Source organism: Nothoprocta perdicaria, unplaced genomic scaffold (assembly GCF_003342845.1).
Source record: "Nothoprocta perdicaria isolate Ctin4 unplaced genomic scaffold, notPer1 scaffold_58, whole genome shotgun sequence".
Classification (NCBI taxonomy): domain Eukaryota; kingdom Metazoa; phylum Chordata; class Aves; order Tinamiformes; family Tinamidae; genus Nothoprocta; species Nothoprocta perdicaria.
In genome coordinates this window covers 1559022-1579446 of record NW_020455843.1, presented here as the reverse complement: position 1 = coordinate 1579446, position 20425 = coordinate 1559022, and the positions used below count along the sequence as shown (strand labels likewise).

At 44.4% G+C, this 20425-nt stretch overlaps 1 protein-coding gene across 1 annotated transcript in view; it reads right to left on the bottom strand.

Moving 5' to 3' along the window:
• Positions 1–541: 541 nt before the first annotated feature.
• ADRA1D (adrenoceptor alpha 1D) overlaps positions 542–20425 on the bottom strand; it is a 38725-nt gene continuing 18841 nt past the window's right edge. The window contains exon 2 of the mRNA XM_026048886.1: positions 542–1268. Within this exon, the coding sequence (XP_025904671.1) occupies positions 700–1268 (569 nt within the window). The 3' untranslated portion in view covers positions 542–699. The remainder of the gene's footprint in view (positions 1269–20425) is intronic.

The window sequence follows — 20425 nt, the reverse complement described above, 5'->3', positions numbered from 1 at the left end:
ACACCCATTGGCATCAGTGTACAAGTCAGGACTGCTGCTCTGACCTAAAGCCAGGTTATGTGGACCTGGCAAGCTGTGGTCATTGCATACAACTGAGTGCCATGGTCCTCCCCAACCTGCCTGGGAACACTGTAGTGTTCTTGCCCTGGAGAGCAGAGACCTGGGCTGGAGATCCTGTCCAGCCCTGTGGTCCTGCAAGTTCCTAACCCCCGGGCTCAAGGGCCAGCTGCCACTTACCACCTGACATCCTCCTTTCTGGATGCCACCTCTGGAAGGAAATGTGGTCACATGCGCTAAGGCAGGGTTGGCATCTTTTGGGGTATGCTCCTTCATAAACATGTATTTTATGTTGTTTTTAAGGCAAAGGAGACATCCTGATTTCCTGTAATTACATAGTTTCTTCCAAAGACAGATAACCATCCCATCAGAGGAAACSGCTCTTTCCCTAAGGCCATATCCACCCCACGTCTTCCCCTTCTGCCAAGGCTCAYTAAAATGGGATATGCCACTGGTTCTATTTGAGGAACCCATAATCCCAGAGAAGGGGTTGACCTCCATGAGGGGGCTGTTTGTACAGCCTTTGGGTGACCATGTTTTATACTCGATTTCTGCTTCCAGTCTGCCTGAGAGACCCACAGCATCCCTTCGTGTTGCTGCTAGATACCTCTAAAGGAACCAACAACAGCTGTCCCAGGGGCTTTAAATATCCGTCTCTCTCAGCCCACAGCAGTCTGTTAAGTCATAGGTTTGATAGTCAATGGTTTCCGTGAAGTCGTGAGGGATCCCAATAGAAACAGACTCCACCTCTGTTTTGTAGGTGGCTGTCACCCCTCCTTTGCTGGAGCCACCCCGGATTTTGTTGGAAAGGCTGTTCATCGTTTCTTTCAGCTGGGTGGATGCTGGTTTCTGGAATGGTGTGAGCATTTTCCAGCCCTTGAAGCTGAGCGTTCTCCTCTTACTGGATCGCTCCTGCAAAGAGGAGTTAAATATGAACGAGCTGTTCAGGGTGCTAATTCTGGGTCTTGGCTCTGCCTCAGATTCTCGCCCGGAGCTGTTCATGGAGGCCCCTCGCCAGTGGTGGTCGTAGACCCGCCAGATGGGTCTCCTCCTCCGGTGGCATTGGCACTTCAGCAGCCTGATGAAAGCTCGTTTGAACTCTTTGCTAGAGCAAGGGTAGATGATGGGATTCACGCAGCTGTTGAAGTATCCCAGCCAGAAGATGACCTTGAAGACCATGTCTGAGGGCTTCAGAGACGGGAACAAAGAACCTTGGAAGATACAGAAGGAAASAAGGTTAGAGGAGGGGGAACAGCCTGGCAGCACAGTGTAGCAAGGGTGGCAGAGGAGGTCGCAGGATGAGGCTGAAGGTGTGATTAGGTCCATGACTAATGACTGTTTTGGGGAAGAGGTCCATGGCCTAGGCAGGCAGATGGAAACAAGTATCTCCTTGGCCTACTAGGACCAGACCAGTCAGTGCAAACTGATGCCCACATGGTTCGCAAGGATCACTTTTGGTGGTGAATCCACCAAAGATCCACCAAGAATTGTAAACCCTCTGTTCCAAATTCTGCAGTGATGCTMAGGTGCATCTTGAAGGCAAACACCTGAAGTAGGCTGGGATAAAACCCATTCCTCTTCCAACTGCTAAGGGGAAACAAAAAATAAAACTTTTATTCACTCTAATCCAGTTTATGCTTCTGGGCTGGCAGATTCTGGTGGCTTTCTTGCTGAAAAAGCTTGAGATTTTTGTGCAGCCAGAAGATGTCACTGTTGTTCCCATCTGGCCCCACCGCTTCGTATTACCTTCTGAAACCTGAAATAACTTTCTGACTCAGCCTAAATTTCTTTTAATTTTAGGTCTGGATGACAAATCATGCCACCATGTGACTGAGCATTAACTTGTGTTTTAGTAAATAACATTAGCGCTAGATATCATATTATCACATTATTTTCCCTGTGTTCCAAAGCCTGGTGTCAAAACAGTAAAACAGGTGCCAGGAGCCAGAAATTCAGGGCTGTGGCTCTGAACTTCTGCTGACCACGTCAAAGCTGCTTTTCTTTTTCCCTTGAGAAAGTCATCATCTGGGAAAGCCAGTGCTCTGATTCAAGCAAAGTTTCCTTACATGCATCCCTAAACAACACAGAATTTACACCCAGACTCAGGTTTGGTATGTGGGCTACCCCAGTGTAGGTGTGCAGGAGAACGGGAAGATCTTAGCAATTTCTTATAGTTGAGGAAAGCACAGAGGCTTAAATATCTGCAGTCTGGTGCCACAGGACTGCAGTGCGTGCTGCAGGAAGCGTTGAGCACTGGTGGCATAYGTGACCCAAGTCTCTGTGCTGCAAAAAAATGGGACTTTCATGGAGATGCATGGCCTTCACAGACTGGTGGGCAACCACAACTGCAGAGGCTGTAGCGAGTGCTCCTGAGCAGAGCAGTTTTGACTGGGATTAGGGATTTGCAGAGGCAGTGGTGTCGCTTTGGCTGTGTTTAACTGAAGGTCTTTATTGTCATGTTGCATGCAGGGTCTCCTGCTTTCTGCATCCTACCCAAGGACAGCCTAGGCTTTGCCTTGTCCTGTTCTTGCCCTGCYCACCTGGAGCTCTTTGTGCAATGTGGGACAGCAAAGGATTTCCAGCACCAGATTTTCTCCCTGCATCTCAGGTCTTGTCCAAAGCAGATGGGTCTTTTTTGCTGCCCAGACTCACCAAGCTCAGTGTATCTGGGGCCAAGGGACGTGGACAGGCATTTGATCCTGCTTATGCCCTTGTCATGGAAGAGGTTTAGTGACTCAGTTTCTCCTGACTAACTACTCTCATCTCCCTCATGGTACTGCTGTAAGGCTCATTTCAGCCAAGTTTGCTGCACACTGCCTTCTGAAAGGAGCCACGGATTTATAGAGTATTTCTTAACTTGAAGAGAGAGGAAAAGAAAACAGAAAGCTATGGCAACAAAGCAAATAGAAGAAGAGGCTCTTTAAAAATAAATTGGGTAATTACTGCTTGAACGAGGCTATCTAAGCAATCGGGCCTTGCTCAAACAGGCTGTTAAAATAATAATTCATATCTCGTGTTTAGCAGTTAATTGCACAATGCACTTTCTGTGCTATATACCGCGTTTTTGCATTTAGATGAAAAATAAAAAACAGAGGGGGAAAAAAAAAGAAAAAGCTATGAAATCCCTGAATTTCAACATTGGCTCTTTTTTCACCCTCTAGAACCTTGTGTGCATCTGAAGAAAAGGGGCTCATTTCCATGCTCATTACCATGCAAATAAGTGTGCCCCTCGGAAGGGATGTGCACTGAGTGCATCCGCACTTTCCTTATTTCATCACCCTGGGATGAACAGGATTGGGTGGTGAGTCCCCAAARCAGGTCCTTGGCCAGTAGTTTGGTACATGGGGAAGCATCAGCTTGTCTTGGTAGGCACTGGGAAGGACTTAGAGCTGCTTTTTTAGGGAATGAGTCAAGTGTGGAAGGAAGTCGCCCTTGTTTTCATATATGCAAATTCCCAATGAAAGCTTCTCCATGTAAKATGCTCCCATGTAAGGTGGGATGCAGATCTGTGGCCAAGGAAGTTCTTGTTTGCCTTATGTTCTGCTGAGGACTTAATCTTCTTCTATTGCTGCATAACATTCAAATTGCCCTCCAAGGTGCTAGCACCTAAAAATGTGAGGATAGCAGTGCTGAGGAAATGGAAAACCCTATTGGGATATTAGTAGTTTGGACATTTTATAAAGGGTCATTCTAAATCTGGCAGAGCTTGAATCCTAGTGGTAGAGCTGAGGCTGAGCAAGAGCAGCAGGTGCTGCTGTAACGTAGACAATTTTCTTCAGGGGCATTAAGAAATTAAGAAACCTGCAGGCAAATTCTGAGCCTTCCCCACTGTACAAAGTGCCYGGAGCCCCAATCATCTAAATGTGATCTGAAGATTTAACTTCATTTCTTTGGTGCAGCAAAAAAATGACCTATTATTCGTAGCTGTTCTGAAGTGAAGATAAGGCAAAATAGTGATTTATTTGGTATTTTTACATGTGTGAATTACATCCACATGTGTGAATGTGGATGTGCAGGGGTTGAATGAGGTGTATGTGGTTTTCCTGGGTGAATATCACCCTGCTTAGCTTTGCAGAAGAAACCCAGTCAATCTGGAGAGAGGGAACATGCTCCCCAAAACTGTAACATCCTGTGTTGGGGGGCTAATGGATTCAATTTCCCTTCCATGCACTAAAAGACGTCCCCCTTTTTATGCTGTGTGAGCTAGAATAATCTTAGCATTTTTCCTTGCCTGCATTTCTACACTCTGCCCTCCCTGTGACTCAGTTAGCAGTGATATCACTGGGCTATTTGGAGAGTTCCTGACCTGCATGTTCAGAGCACAAAAAAATATATATATATAAAGCAAAATAATAATAAAAAAGACAATTGCACAAATGAAAACCCACTCTAATTTAAATTCTGGTCCTGGCTTCTAGTACATAGCTGGAGTTCCTGTGCAGGYTGGCTTTCTGCTGCAGCTGGAAGTGGCTTAAAAGGTCCTGCTTGGTTTAAAAGGTCCCTGACTCACAGTATGTCCACAATAGTCCATGGCACAAAAAAAAAAAAAATGCCACAGGTGCAATATTGAGTGGGTAAAAGGAAAGGCTGGAGACATGTCCTTCTGTTGTCCCACCATCAAATGAGAAATGCAAGGACCTGCAGGATAACTCACACCGACAAATGGCCCTATTCTCATTTGGTGTGAACTATGTGTGAGGAAAAGCCTTGGATCAGAATAGCTTATGGGCAGCTGGATCTTGGAAGTGTTGGAAGAATGTTGTGGAAACAATAAACAGGGAACTATTGCTCACTGCATTACAGGAGACTGAACCTGGTGGGTGGGTGGTGGATTTAAGCAGAGAAGAGGAGATTGTCTCACAGCGTGTTGCTTTGCTGTGGGAGGCTGCAGGTGCTAAAAGTCTGTGCCAGCAGTTCAAAGAAAGGGCTGGACAAACTCAAGGAAAATGAAGAAACTATATCAAGTGCAAAACCTTCCAACCTTCCGTTCTTGAATTAGAAAGTTGGAGAAAGCCAAGCCACTGGAAGCTGTACTTTAATATTACAATCTGCTGAATGGTATATTTATATTTTTCCTTGATATCTCCATTTACCACCTAGTACAGGGCACCAGACTAGCTGCTCTGACCTCAGGTGGTAGTTGCTATGTTCCCATGCTCTTCTCCTTTCCTGTTGGTAAGACAATGTGGGGCCCCTCATACACAGATAATGATAAACTTGGTGTGCCACATGATGTTGGRTCCATGGAGAGGATAGAGATCCCATTGACTGAACTTCTTTTGAATGTGGCCTCTATACGTGAGGACTCCCTCACGATGTGCCAGAGCAGTGAGGCAAAAGATTAGCAGCTGGCATAGAAATACGCCAGAGTGGGAGGTCCTGTAGCTGTATAAGCTCAGCATGACCAAAGGAAACAGTCAACATCTCTCTTCTTTCTGGCTTTCACAAAGTAAAGAAGAAATGCTCATAGTTTCCATCTTAATTAGATCTGGTCCAAAGCATTCCTAACCTGCCGCTTTCTGCCTGGTACCTGGGCATGGATCCCTTCTTACCAACTCCTTGACAGACCCCAACAAAGGAGACCTGGACAGTCGCTGCCCAATACCACCAAGATCTAGGAGGGTGGGATGGATGTCAGCAAGGATTTCTGTCTGTATTTGGGACTGGGAGTCTGTCTGGCTATTCCTTACCTTCTCCCCCATCTGCTATTGACCTCTTCCACCTCTGTCAGGGTCCCTAGAGGGTTAACACCTCCCTGCTTTTTGCAGCTGCCTCCATGTCTTGGGGTGATGGGCAAGTTCACTGCCCTCCTTGGATGGATCCAAGAGCTTCTTGGCCTAGGGAGGAGGACAGCATGTTCGCAGTAACTCCAGCGTTCTCCCTCGAGGACGATGGCGTTGGGATATCAAGGGAATTCTTGAAAATGTTCCAGCCACAGCTCGACCCCATAAACAATCTGAAGATAAGCGACAGCTTCTGTCACGCCAGTGAAAACTCAAACGAGCTGCGTGTGTGCATCTCTGCGCGTATGCCTGTCTGCTTGTGGGAGCTTTTCTGAGGGGAGCTCTTCCACTGGGCCCTGATCCTTTCAGGAGAAAAAAAAAAAAAAAAGAAAAAAAAATGGACAACCCACTTCTTCCCTGTGCTTTGCTGACCTTCACTGGTCTACAAGCCTGACTCCTAATCACTAGGCAGTGTGGTCCCAATGCTGGTTTGCTATCTTTCTGCTATGTTTCACCAYACCAGCAGGAATTTGGCTGAAATTTCTCCTTACAGTTGGTGTTGGAGCTTTTCTCATATCAGCCCATGAATCTAGACCATTAATGAGAGTCTGTTCTGTGAGGAAGTTTCCAAGACATCAAATTCCCTGAGAATTGTGTGTTTCTTGTGTGGTTCAYATAACTTATTTCAGGTATTGACCAGGTCCTGGGGCTGCTCTCACAGCTGTTGACTCAGCCAGCAGTCAGGGGTGAGGAGGGAGTGACCCATCTCATCCTGAAATGTGGATAACACTTCATCTCAGCCAACTCAGATGTTATTACGGGAACCCAGACTTCTGACTTATATGGCAATCCCCACATTATAGACATCCAGGATTGCTCCAGGTGAATTTCAGTGTTGATGTCACCGGCATCTCATGGTGTACTCCTCCTACAAGTCTCTTAGGCTTCTAAATTCCCAAATCCTTCCAGGCCTTAGTTTATATCTTTTGCAAGACATGACTTTCTTTGCTGGGACAATTTCACCACCAAGTCTACCATCTTGGTGAAAGGTGGAGAGGAAGCAAGTCATGCAGGCACATCTCCAGAGCTCCCTAATGGAAACCCAACAGGCAATTTCAAGTCTTGGATTGTTCAGAGTGCTAATTTGCTTAGCCTGATCTAGCTTGTTCTCTCCCAGATAAATTTGGTTGAGGGAACAGTTCACTCCAAAAACTGCTCCCAAAAGGCCTTATGGTCTTGACTGTACTGTCCTTCAACACCATCCCGGCAGGCTCTACACCCTTAATTGCCTCCATATGCCCTGCTGCCACATCATAGGGTATGCAATGCATACCATCTGTTGCATACTAAAGATCAACTCCGGTGGGCTGCAACACAACACCCCTACTCTTTCAGAGACTCACAACTTGTAGAAGATGATAATTGTGTTTTATGGGGCATCATACRGGGTCTGAGAGACACAGTCAAAAGCAGCAGCAGCAGAAATAATCCCCAAATCATTATATTCATTGCTCATTGTCCTGCCAAGGAGCCTGTTGCCCCTGCTAGCACTCTGCACAGAGCCCCATGGCCCTGAACTGAATATGCCACATTCCTCCATTTATTAAGGATCCATAAAAAAGAATGTCTTGCTCAGCATAACAAAGGAAGAACTAATTTCTGCCTTGGAAACTGTGGCCTGCCACTACACTGAGGTTGATCTGAAGATGAATGTAGCTCTGAGTCTATAGAAGAACCAAGCAGGGACTTGCCTGTTTTCAGTTCCATGTTTGATAGCCCACATATATCTGCTCAGCCCCATGATAGGGAATGGAAGACCTMAACTTCCTGATCTCTCAGAATTACATGAATAGCTTTAAAAAGTGGTTACAAATGTARAAAGAAGACAAACATATAGGTTCTTTTCATCTGACTCGAGGTAAGACATCCTTAAAGGTAATATTTTTACAGTGGCTTTTATTCTCAGGAAAGCTTGATATATATCTAACTGTCCATCCCTTAATGATTCTTGGATAATAGCCTGACTCCAGGCCCCAAGGGGACTTTAAAACAAACCTTAGAATCCTGAGACTCAGCAAAAGGACATAAATAAAATAACAATAATTAAAAAAAAATACAACAGGAAGATTTAGCAATCTGGTAAATCCATAGGGAGACAGCAGGAAGGTTCTCATTTGTCAGATGCAAATGAATAATAATAAATAATGTCTCTTGAGAGAAGGGAAAAGTCAGGATAAGTGAGTCACATGTCAAGAACCCTTGTCTTTCTGTATGAGSAGGAAGAGGAGACTGGAATCTGCATGCTGATGGTAGACTAAGCGTAACAGAGACCCCAGTGAGATTCTTGCCTGGATGGTTAAACAGAGGAAATAAGCTTGGGGGGCCTGTGAAAAGAACATTTACATCTGGGTCAGGATCTGCATGAACACAATGGCTGTGCAATGTTGCTAGGTTCCCTCCAGAGCATTTCAAAAATGAGTGTGTCATTCAGAGAAGAGCATTCCCATGGCTCTCCTTTGTGCGAGTTTGGGGACTTCTTGAATGTGAAGGTCTTGCCACATCTGAGCTCTGAGCCCCTGCCTCTCTCCTCTGGTGTTATACTGTTGGGTCACTGCAAACAGGACTTGAATAAGCAGCAAGGTTTTGGACGATCTGTGTATGGATGGATCTTTGTTCATGACACCTTCACCCAGGCACCTTAGTGACTAATCCACCAGCCAAACTACTATCTTGGAATACTCTAAAACCATGTGGCAGGATTTATCTTTCAAAGCCTGAGACATGGGGGAGAATCAGTGTTCTCAGTTGGGTGGAGGTTGCAAACTATGAAAAGGATAAGTATAGGGAGAGGTTTCCCAAAGACATCACATTAATGYAAAAGCTAATCAATATTGCAAAATATTGCATGATCTTATTTTGTTAAGAAAATATTCCTTTCTCAGACTACTTTGAATAAAATAAGAACTTTATGATCATTAAAACAGTTATTTGGAGAGATGAAAATATTGTACATAGATGGCAGAGGACTTAACTAAACACACACGGAACCAAGAAGAATCTCCCATTACCAAGGAAGAGAGATGACAAAAAAGGGCTTTAGACCAGTAGTTCTCCAACTTTTTTTTTAAATTGAAAATCATCAACATTTTTGCAGACTGCTTGGCTCCCTTATAATCCAGTTTTCCATAGACCATTTACCAAAGCTTCACGGATCATCAAGATCTGGAGATCACAATTTGGAAACCACTGTTCTAGACAATGGGTTCCTGCATCCTTTGGCAGAAACAATGACGCTTTCTGCTGAACACTGACACTGGCTTCCTCTTTCCACCTCCTTTTAATAGCTCTGAATGCTCTCCTAAACTTTCTTCTACATGTAACTGCTGTTCCTCTGTGGCTATGATGAACAGAAGCCTGGCTTCAGCAAACCTCCATGATAAAATATCCCTCTCTGTCAAACTGTCTCGTCCACTGTTCTCAGAAACACTGAGAACATTTAGATTTTTTTTTTTTTCACACTAAAGATCAAGCTTGGGAAATCATGGAGAAAACGAATGGAGGAGAATGATTCTCAAGCAAGTCATCCGAGTCTTGGAAAAACCACTGTGTTTGCTGGGTCTGTCCCAAGACTACTTTTTGTTTTTCCAACTCAGAAGTTCTTTTCTCTACACTTGGTTTTCTAAGAATGTGAACTCACCCACCCCGTCCTGTTTACAAGCTCGTAAATATGTAGATCAGATTTGGCTGGGGGATAGGCTTTGGAAGGGCTGAATCCTGCTGGGAACACATGGCATTTTGTACACACTGGGGCCAGACTYTAGCTGAACAAAGGAAAGAGGTAATTTCTAACTGGGCCCAACCCAATCCAAGAAAAAAAATTCTCCTCTAGGGCAGAATGCATGAGCTCCAGGCATGACTTTGGGATCCTCTATGGGGTGGGTTGGGTAGATTACACCTTGTGGTGATGAGCAACCCCAAGACCCAAACAGATACAGGATTATTGATGCAGAAAGGCGCTACATGGGAAAGCTATTCTTGTTGGTGAGGTTGTGGCGCTGGGTCCGGAGAGCTTGACAGTGGCTGGGAGCCAACATTTGGAAAAATACTCTTTCAAAGGAGGTGTGGGAGCTTCCTCAGCGCGTTTCCACCGTGCTGGTCCCAGGGACATTCTGTTTATATGAGAACTGGGCAGACAGCACGTCACTGGCCCTGGAGCCTGGCACGGTACCGTTGGCAGCCCGTGCCCCCTCCCTGCATTGCTGAACAGCATCCTCCAGGGAGCTGCACTGCAGGGTCCGGGCTGCAGGAACGCGAGCGCTCTGACGTTGTGAAGGAAAGGGTGTGGAAAGGGAGATGGGGGACGTTGCGTTTCTGCAGCTCTTTGGAAAAATCATGACCTTCCACGCTGCCATTCAAGACCAGTCGGGCAGATTCCTGCTTCTCTCTAGACTTGGTGGGGAAGCTCTCCTGAACATGCCTGATCTACACACCGAGCTCCACAGCACAACCTTTCTGGAGCTGAGTGTCAGGGCTTCTCACCCTCTCTTTTCTTTCTCATTTTTATGGCGAGAAGGCAAACTTAAAAAAAAAAAAAAAGCATTATTCCCTTCTTTTTGCCCACCCATAGCTATTCAGGGGAGACAGCGCAGATTTCCTCTGTCTCTCCTCCTGAGCCCTGAAAATCAGCTTGCAGCGGATTCCGAGCTCTAAAAACATTACACTTCCAAAAGAGGCTTTTTTTTTCCTTCAGAAAACAATAGGTCAGTGTAACAGGACTCCAAAAATATAACAGGATCCCTGAGATAACAAGAGTTCCTGAAACCCTTAACTTCAAGGGGTAATATCTCCTATTTAGTGTCTCAACTGCTGCTGGCAAAAGGATACCCCTCCCTCTGCTCCTTCCCTCCTGTCTGTGGGCAGGGTAACGTTATCTCTCTGGCGAGGCTGGCTATATATCCCTTATCTGTTTTTTCAGCAGTGATGCACTCAGGCTGTATCTCTCTGGATAAGGTGAATAGGGACAGGACAAGGACTCAGACCAGGGCCGATTATCACCAAAGGCTGAGTATCCAACATTGCTCCATGCCCACAGTGCATACGAGATTAATCCTCCAGGATCGCAATCCACAGCGATGGATAGGGCAGTGTGGGAATGGCCACGGGAGTCAGACCACTCCTAGGGAGGAATCTAGAGCAGCCCAGCAAAGAATATGAATGTTTTTATTTTTTCCTCAACACAACACCTTGATGGCATGGCTGAAACAAAAGTAAAATGACATATGAGGTCAAAACTGGCCGGTTGTCTTAGACACAGACTGATTGGGGGACAAGTATGGAGACATGMAAAGAAACATAGCAAACACCATCAGTGTGTTTTCCTTGAAGCTTTAGAGTCACATGGAGTGCTAAGGAGACATTTTGGGTGAAATAATTCAGGAAACTACTGCTTTGCCTGGTGTAAGTGGCTGCACTGGATGACAGGGTCTTTACTGAACAGCCTTCTATGGAGATAGGCCAGAGAGGGCAACGTGATGCAAAGCACCTCATTATGGTGATGAAGCTCCTTCTCCACTGACSTGCTCCTTCTCCATCTCTGCCCTACCATCTCACTTCTTTTTTAATCCCTGATGCTGACAGGAAAGGACAGAAATTTGCATTCAATTTTTGTGGCAATTTAAGTACATCCCGTGAGACATCTGCCTGCCTGTCTCTTGCCTTTGCACTAGATAAACAAGTGGTTTTGCCTCCTGTGCTCTCAGCAGTGCTAGCCATGCACTCCCTGTTTTGACATGGCCCTAACTCCTAATTATCTTTGCATATGCTAATTTTGCCTCTACACTTTCCCTTTTAGGCTTGTGACCCTCATTGTAGTTTCCACCCCTTCCTTAGGAAAGCCGACCCTGTGGATAATCCCTGTCAAGAATGACATAGTGCCAGATAATAATTATCTCCTTCCAYCAGCACTGACTTGTTTCTGACTTGCCATATCCCTTCCATGAGGTTTTGTAGGTTCCTTATGCCCAGGGAACACAAATCCATGCTATATGTGACTTTTTTCACACACTTCCACCATTGGCATTGTCCTAAGATGTCAGGTCTGGGCAACTGGTGTTGTCTGCTCAGTGGATCCCTGATATCTACCTCTCAGCAGGTCTGCAAATGAGGTGTTCAGTTACCTGTGTATCTTGTTTTGTGAACCCGCGAGCAGGTGAAGGGGCTCTACACTGCCATGAGAACCATAACCATCTTCTCTGTGATGCAGACCCTTCTGTTCCTGCATCCAACACATCAGATGTTCTGAATATGAGCAAACACATGTCCAAAAACACTGACCAGAGTCTTCAAGCACTTACTGTGGCTCTACTCACCAGTCCTTGAGTTGGGGCATACACAGAAGCTACTTGTAGTTCCAAGTTCTTTCTCTGCCCCTGCAAATCCCCTCCAAATATTTAAAATATTCAAAAGATTTTTTTTTCTGGCAGTTGAAACCATCTCTTTGTCCTATGATGGCAATGCTGCTTCTTCAAGACTATTGAATTGCATGTACTGAGAAACAAATATCTTGCAATACTGGGTGAAGCAAAGCTATCTGATAGCCATAAAATAATTTACATAAATGCTATAGTACAAATTTTAAAATTATTTTCTTATTTAACTGACATCAAACTCATAGGCATCAAGCATGAAAGTTGTTCCATGACTTTTATTTCTCCCCATACTAGTCACAGTATCATATGCATTAGCAATACAGTCAGTTCTAGATRAGTTGTCTTGCCCCTTCTGAATAGGCACATGGGCACATTTTGATGAAAAGGTTCTTTATAGAAATATCTTTCCTTCCAGGAAATGTTGATGGCTTTCTTATTACAGTTGCCTTCCTCACGAAAAGGCTGTCACGAAGTTGGCATAAAGGTATGTGTGATCCACCTAGGAGCAGTGATTCATAAGACGTGGTAATAACAACAAAAGTTTGGATCATGAAGAAGCCAAGAACAGGAAGAGATGAACTGGACCAAGGAAGAGTGAAAAACTGAAGTAGCTCATATAGAAAACCGAGCTTGGTTTCAGTGTCTGCAGTGCAGAAAGGATGGTGAATAAATGGGAAGAGTTCAGAGCAGTTCCAGGACACTACATAAAGGTCTGGACAACTTAACTCACAGCATGAGATTAAGGAAGCTTGATCTATTGATATTACCCAAGAGAAATTGAAGCAACTTGCTCATGCATTACAGGGACCTACAGCAGAAGACACTATTGATAACAAATGTTTCTTTAATCCAGCAAAGAATGGTAGAAAATAAAATAATGATTGGAAGTTATAGCTTGATAAATGCTATAGCTTGAAAGAAGGCAGACATTTTTAATAGCAATGATATAAAGCAACTGGAAAAATATAACTGGAGACTGGAATTCTTGTACTGAGTTGGTGATCGTTATCTTTCTAAGAGGAAAACTGATTTTGAGGCATGAGGTGTGGAAATTATTGAATGAGGCAGATAGGGTTGCAGCAGCCAGTAAATCACGGCAGATGATCAGAGCAATTCCTTCTAGCCTCACAAACTGGAAGCTCCATTCCAAAATGAGGTAGGACTGGAATAAAGAAGAGGTGTAAAAATAATCATGTCACCGAGAGACTCCAGACACCTGCAGGGGCTGTTTGGAAAACAGTTGATCTATTTCAGAAACTGCTTTAATTAGGAATAGCAACGGATCTTATTCCTCACCGTAAGATCTGTCTCTGGGTTTGACACACACTTAATGCTATGATGTCTACATTTCGGTGCATTTGGACTTAATTAGAGGGACTGACAGTGAGTCAAGCATCTATGTCAAGGGGTTTAATTGAGTATAATGAAGGATTTGCTTGTTGGAGATCATGTCAACATTTAATTAATTACAACGAGCTACAGTGTTGGTATTTGAAACCAGTTAGTCTCTGTGCACTCTTAAAACCAGAGTTAATATCATTTGGTGTGCTAGTATTTATGTGCAGCAAATAAAATTGGGAAGAAACCAAAGACGGAGGCTCTTCCCCTCAAAGCAAGCTATTATATTTTGAGGCTCTTCCCCTTAAAGCAAGCTATTATAAAGCAGCTTTTCAGGAGGCCTGGAGCTGCGGAAAGGCACATAAGCAGCAGTTGTAGCAAGGCTGTTGATGCTGGAATAAGGATCTGCTGAGACAGAGCTCTGGCATCTGAAAGGGGAGGAAATCAAGGTGCAGATACCTTCCCTTCTCCTGCATTGAAGAGCCTGACATGGTCTCTTACCTCTTCTGCCTACCCCTGGGATGGAAGGAGAAGACCATTTAGAGCACTGGATGGGATCTCGCAACCCCTAGAAGTGGGGTATAAGAAATTGTATATTTTGCCTCAGTTCTTGCCCTGCCTGGTGTTTGCAGGAGCAATAACCCATCTGGTTGTGGTTCTGTGGACCCTAGAAGGAGCAGATCTGTGGACATAAAACTCAGTAAATAAGGGCTTCTCTAACAACATCCTTTTCTCCTGACTTGTGAGCTCTGCCGACAGCAGAAAGCCTATAACCAAGATCAAGAACAACAAAAAAAACTCTTATAGAACAAAAATATATAACATTATCCTCCTTTCCCCTTCTTACACCTAGTGCTTTCTGCTGTGGAGTCTGATCTGAGCCCCCTTGACCTTGCCTCCTGTTCCCTGACAGGCCAAGCAGGCTGCTGCTGTCTTGGAAGCCTCTGCAGTTGCCTGTCCTTGTTGCAGGGACAGGATCCAAAGGACACAGACTTGTTCCTGGCCATGCCCAAATGAGGAAAATCAAACCCAGGGCAGCGCTGCTTGGTGGAAGCACTTGGCAGCCTCTGCCCGTTGCTCAGTGATGCCAGAGTGCTGCACAGCGTTGGCATTTGGACTTGGGTGCTTGCCTTTCCAACACCCCAAAATGCTGTTCCTCTTGGTCGTGGGTGGTGGACTGCCTTATTTCTCCATTTTCTCTCCCCATCTGGTTTCTTTAAGGTCTTCCCACCTTATTTCCTTCTCCTTTTATACCTGATTTGATGGCAGCTGGCAGAACTTGTGAGTTTTCCCTTTGCCATGCCCCTGCCACCAGTAAGGCATAAGGTAAAAATCTGCTGAGAGTCTCAGAAGTGGAGCTAGCCATGCCAGGAACAAACCTATAGCAAAAACGAGTGATGGGATGGCATGCTTTCATATCCAGGCAATGGGATGTCCAGGTGAGATAAGGTGATGCTTGGGAAAGGTTGCCACAGCTAGGCATGAGTTTTCAGAGAAACATCTCTCTTTCTGTTGATTGAATTTGTTCTTCAGAAAATAGCAGTGTGATGAAATGGAATATTTTCATAGGAAAATACTTGTTTCCTGCGAGGTTTCTCTGCTTCATGAAGTGCCAGAGAAAAAGAGAGGAAGCCATCTCCAACTGCATCTCCAGCTGAGTGCATCCGTTCATCAGGTGTCTGTCTCTAAGTTGATCCAGGCAGAAGAGGCTGTTACTGTGACTCCTCTCATCCTGAATCCTGTGACTCCAGGTGTCAGCTGCTTTGTAGGATAGATCTTGCTTCTTATAGCAAGATCTCAAATCTCATRACTGTAAAGCAGAAGTATCTGGAGTATTATGGTGTTTCATCTGCAGGTGTAAGGTTTAAGTCCTCATTAATCACAACCATGCTTCTCTTTTTGAGAGGTCTCTTCTACCTCCTGTTGGGAAGCCCGGAGAAGATGGGACAGATCTCCTCAGTAACTCCACTGAGGTGAAGGTCACCTGATCCTCTCGCTGCAATATGCTGAAGAAAATATCTTGAGTGATAGGACTTTGAAAACCTGGCAGCTCTGCTGGATCTGCCTGGGCACCTAGAGCTGTTCCACTTTGGAAAATGAGATAAACATTAACATAATTAAAAGAAAAGATCTATCTCTAATGGGCTGGCCAGGATGTTTCCGTGGGATATAGGAGAGAAAAGCTGAAAACTTGACAGTGAATGTGGAAGAACAGTGGCTGGGACCTGAGTCTCTTACACTCCTGGCGAGCATGTGGACATAGGACTACGGGAGAGGTGTGGTTCATCTTCAGCAAAGACTTGGGAATATCTTGAAAAGTTTTGCAGGACAAGAAATGCCTTTTCCTCTGTGATGGATCTCCAATTGAAGTTGCAATGCTGTGCTCATCTCCAACAGCTGGATGAGGGTATTAAAAATCACACTGAATTCTCAACACTTCTTTTCTAAGAGTCTGATCAGTAGCAGCATTTTGCAGTTCTCTGTCCCATCTGTACTTCTTTTTTTGGGTGAGGAACAGGCAATTTTGCTGAGAAGCCAGTTGCAACCCAGGTCCAGCTCTAAGAAGCATTGTAGAGTTATACCAGAACCTGGCTTGGTCTTGTGTCTCTACTGCCTGCCAAGTAGTTACTGCTGATGGACACCTTAATAAATACATTTTATTACAAGAGTACTTTGGATACTGAGCTCTCTCTTGGGCTGTGATGTCACTCCAAGTGACCTGCTGTCATTTGTCTCGAGAGGAGAGAAGATAAAGCCTCTGATCTCAGCTCTTACAAAACTGTGTATGCCAACAGCTGCTATCTCCAATTACGTGTCAGGCCACGTAGCATCACACAGGCAGCTTGGTCTTTTCTGCATATGCTTCTGACTGCCAGAGTGTGTGACTCAGGATAGGAGAGAAGAGGACAGTGGTTACTGTTTGCAGCCAGACTCCTTCCTTGCCTCTTAAAATTGCTTCTCTAATTGAACCAGGCTCTTACTTAGAATCAAATGGCTGGGGGTCTGTGGGTTGGGGAGCAGAGAAAAAATGTCTATGCAGTAGGAAAGATGTAACATTGGGGAATTCAGAGCAGGCCATTCATCCAGGTTTTAAGTACCAGGGAAGGGGGATGGAGGTTGGAGTGAATTTCTCTGGAGTTCAGCTGAGTTTGCATCCCCTGTCCACCACCGGAGCAAACACGAAGCGCACAAAATTCAGAATTTGCACCTCTCCTCCACAGCCTATTTTCCATACCCCTGTGAAGTCTGTGTGCTTCCCTGCTCAGAAAGGCTTTGGGAGTCACCATGTTCAACTTGCTCGTGAAGAGCAAAGTGTTAAGTTGTGTGGCAGATGTGCCAGGGAGATGACTATGGTTGAAAAGCAGCACCTACCTCTCAAGGTGCTGCTGCTTCTCTGCCTTGTGTCTCTAGGAGTGTCTAAAAGTGCAGGTATGCAAAGCTGCTGTGCAGAAACCATTTACATCTCCATATATGCATCTCTATATTTATATCTCAGTATTTATACCTCTAAAAGCATTAATTGCCAGCATTATCAGCTGCACTCYAGAATTTCATAAAGCCAGCTGAGGTGCCTGTGTATACAAAGGAGTTCGGCCTGAAACCCCCATTCATATCCCCTTTTTCCATGCTTATAGTGAAAAATGTGAAAAGATGAAAAACATGACACTTCTGAGCATTGGTTCACTACAGAAATAGGAATAGCTGCGCAGAGTCTCTCTTGGATAATCTACCTCTGAAGATGGTGGATCCTTTAAAACAGAGCAGGAGCTTGAAGCAGAATGACACAGAGCTCACCTGGGTACACAGGGAGATAAGGCTTGCTTGGAGATACCATTGGTGGTATAAATATGGATGGCAGGGGGGAAAATAAAATATTTGCACAGCACTAGACTTTATAAATTTTCAAATATGGACATATATGAATAGCTTAAAAATAAAGAGGACCAGTGAAAGACAGAAAGGAAGCATAAAAGAAATGATCTCAGTGTGCCCAAGCAACTGGGACGAAGATTATGAGGAATCTTCAAGGGATTCATCTCACAGACTGACACCTAAGTAAATTTAGATGTCTGCATGTGAGTGAAGGGCTCAATTCAGATGCCCATGCATGGTGCTTAGTGCCATTTGAAGTGACACAGGGCACCTAAATATTTTGCACAGGACTATGAGAGAGAACCGACAGGATACCTGGTGCTTCTGGAGTGGAAATTGGAGGCTAGTACCTCCAACGGAAATAATATAAAATTCTTTATCTCTATGCATTGTAATGAGAATTTAGATACCTGCCTGTCATGTAGACACCTGGATATGCATATCTCTTTTTTTTGGAGCATTAGTATGCAAGCCAGTCACCTCGCCACCTTTGGAATACACTGACAATTTCAAGCCTTCTTAGAAATATCCCCAGCACCAGAATGCAAATTTCCAGGAGAGTAGAGARACATGACTTTGTGTAATGTACTAGGCATGGTGTGGTAGGATAACATCCCAGGGTTCATTCCCAGCAGACAGGCTGCATGCAGACACACAGTTTTGAAGGCTAAGAGAGTTTATTAGCTGAGAGGAAGGTTGTTCTTTGCTAGTTGGCCTCAGAATCTGGAAGCTTTTGAGACATGTAGCTTGCTGGCACAGATGAAGCTTACTTGCCTGAAATTTTGAAGCATAGGTGGACATCAGCCATCTATTGATATGGGTCTAAGATACTGGAACAGAAAGCCTAAGATTGGATTGATCAAAGTATAACAAACTGAGTCAATTATAACATCACTGGCATATGGTTCTCCAGTTGGATCTGATTTTACAGTTAGAGAATAACTGAGTTTGGAAGAGATCTCTGGAGGTATCTGGTCCAACTGTTATGCAAAAAAAAAGGCCAAACAAATATTGAGTTCAAAGGAGAAAGAACACAGAGCTAATGCCCATCTCYCTCTCTAGGTTCTAAGTATCTGGTGAGGAATTTGGAGATCTCTCTCTAAGCCCCTGAATCAAGCAAGGCACAGAGAGTGTGCCCTGATTGAGTGTGACATGCTGACAGCATCACATGAATGATGCTATGCATTTAACAGATGAAAATGTAGAAAATATTCACCCAATGTACCAATAAAATCCTATAAAATCAGACAGCTAATCCTTTTTAGAGATAAAAAATTACTTCTGAATAATATACTGCGTGTTTTCATGTATTTATGCCATACACAGGATAATTTGCACTCCTTTAAAGTTCTGCTGCTTGTAAAGAAGCCATACTCTAATTAACTCCCACCATAAGACACCCAGCTCATTTCAGGGATGAGGATACTTGTGGATGTTGTCAGTAGGACAGTCATAGGATAATGGGAGCAGGTTGTAAGAGACTAGGGAACTGACTAGGAAATAGGAAGAAAGCTTTGCAAAGACTAAAACTACTAAGCAAGAGCTGGCTCTACAGATGGCTGGTGTCACACAGTGCAACATACTGCTGTTGCATGGCAGAGCTTGTCTTCTCAATGATAGCTAAATATGTAACAGGCTTGTAAAGACATGGACATGGGCTGTCTGAAATTTCAAAAGTAGCAAAAGCAGACTTGCTTTCAGGCCAATCAGAAATTCCCACATAAGGGAAATATTTTTCTATACACTTACTATAGAGGCCAGATCCAGTTTCGCTGAGTTACGGTCAACAGAAGGAGGAGATCCACATTTAACATAATTTGAAGACCAGCCATCTATATTTCTACAAAGCCAGTGGCACAAATCCCATGATTTTAATGTGCCAGCATGAAATTGTTAAGACTCAGCTTTTGCAAAGTGTGTCAATACATGCTTGGGAGCTGAACTGCCCCAAAATCCAGATGTCTGCTTAGTGGGAAATTTCAATATTTGATATTTGTTTCCTTTCCAGATCAGAATACAATGAAAATTTCCCAGGAACTATAAATGTATAAAAGAAATTCTAAGAATCTCCAATGCACAATTTTATCTAAAGCAGTTTATTCCTGGAACCCTGACAACTGCCAATTGACGTGGAAACACYTGTTAATCCATGGAGTTAGCCAGACCAACAGTCAGCAAATACTGGACTAATTTGGACATTGAGGCAGTTTCCCCTGCTCCATTCACAAGCCTCCCTAGCTTCTGTACCTGGGGAGATACAGAAGTTGGAAAGTTCTTGCCCAGGTGTCTTCTCCAGGTTTTCCGTGGGATGAATATTACAGGAAGACAGAGAATGGAAGTCCTGTGGTCCTTGGAAGCCAGACCCAGAATTCTCATATTAGTGAATGCCCTAAAGTCTCCAGAATTTACATACTTGTAACAGAAAACCTTGGAGCACTTGAAAACCCTTTCTGGAGGTACCGAGGGCTTCTAGGCTACTTGCTTTGGATCCTGAAGTCAATCCTGGGTTAGCAGAGAGCTGCCAAGTTTTTCAATCTCCTAGTACCACAGCAGGAAAGCCACGGAAACTTGGCCTGAAAAGGCTGCCCCGGTGCTATGAAGCAGTGATTGTAGCAGAGGCTGTTAAACCTGGGACATTTCCGCTCGGTTCTCCAACTGGCATTTTCCAATGAAATCCTTTGCTGGCCAATGCCCAGACATACTACTTGGGAATCTTATGAGTTCAGCATCTACTTCAATTCTTAACTTACTTTGAGTCATCACACCCAGAAGTGCCTGGCAGATGTGCAGAAGGCTGAATCCACATCCCAGACATTACAGCCCAAACTCAAATTTGAGATACCCTGATCTGCTGCTGACTCCCGACTCCTTATTTTAACCTCTTCTTAATGGGTTTTCTTTTTGTGTTTTTGACTCCTCCTTCCTCACTTATATACTACACCACCCAAATACAGAAGATGACACTCAGTCATCTGGAGGCAGTTAAACTTCCAGGTTTGTATCTGG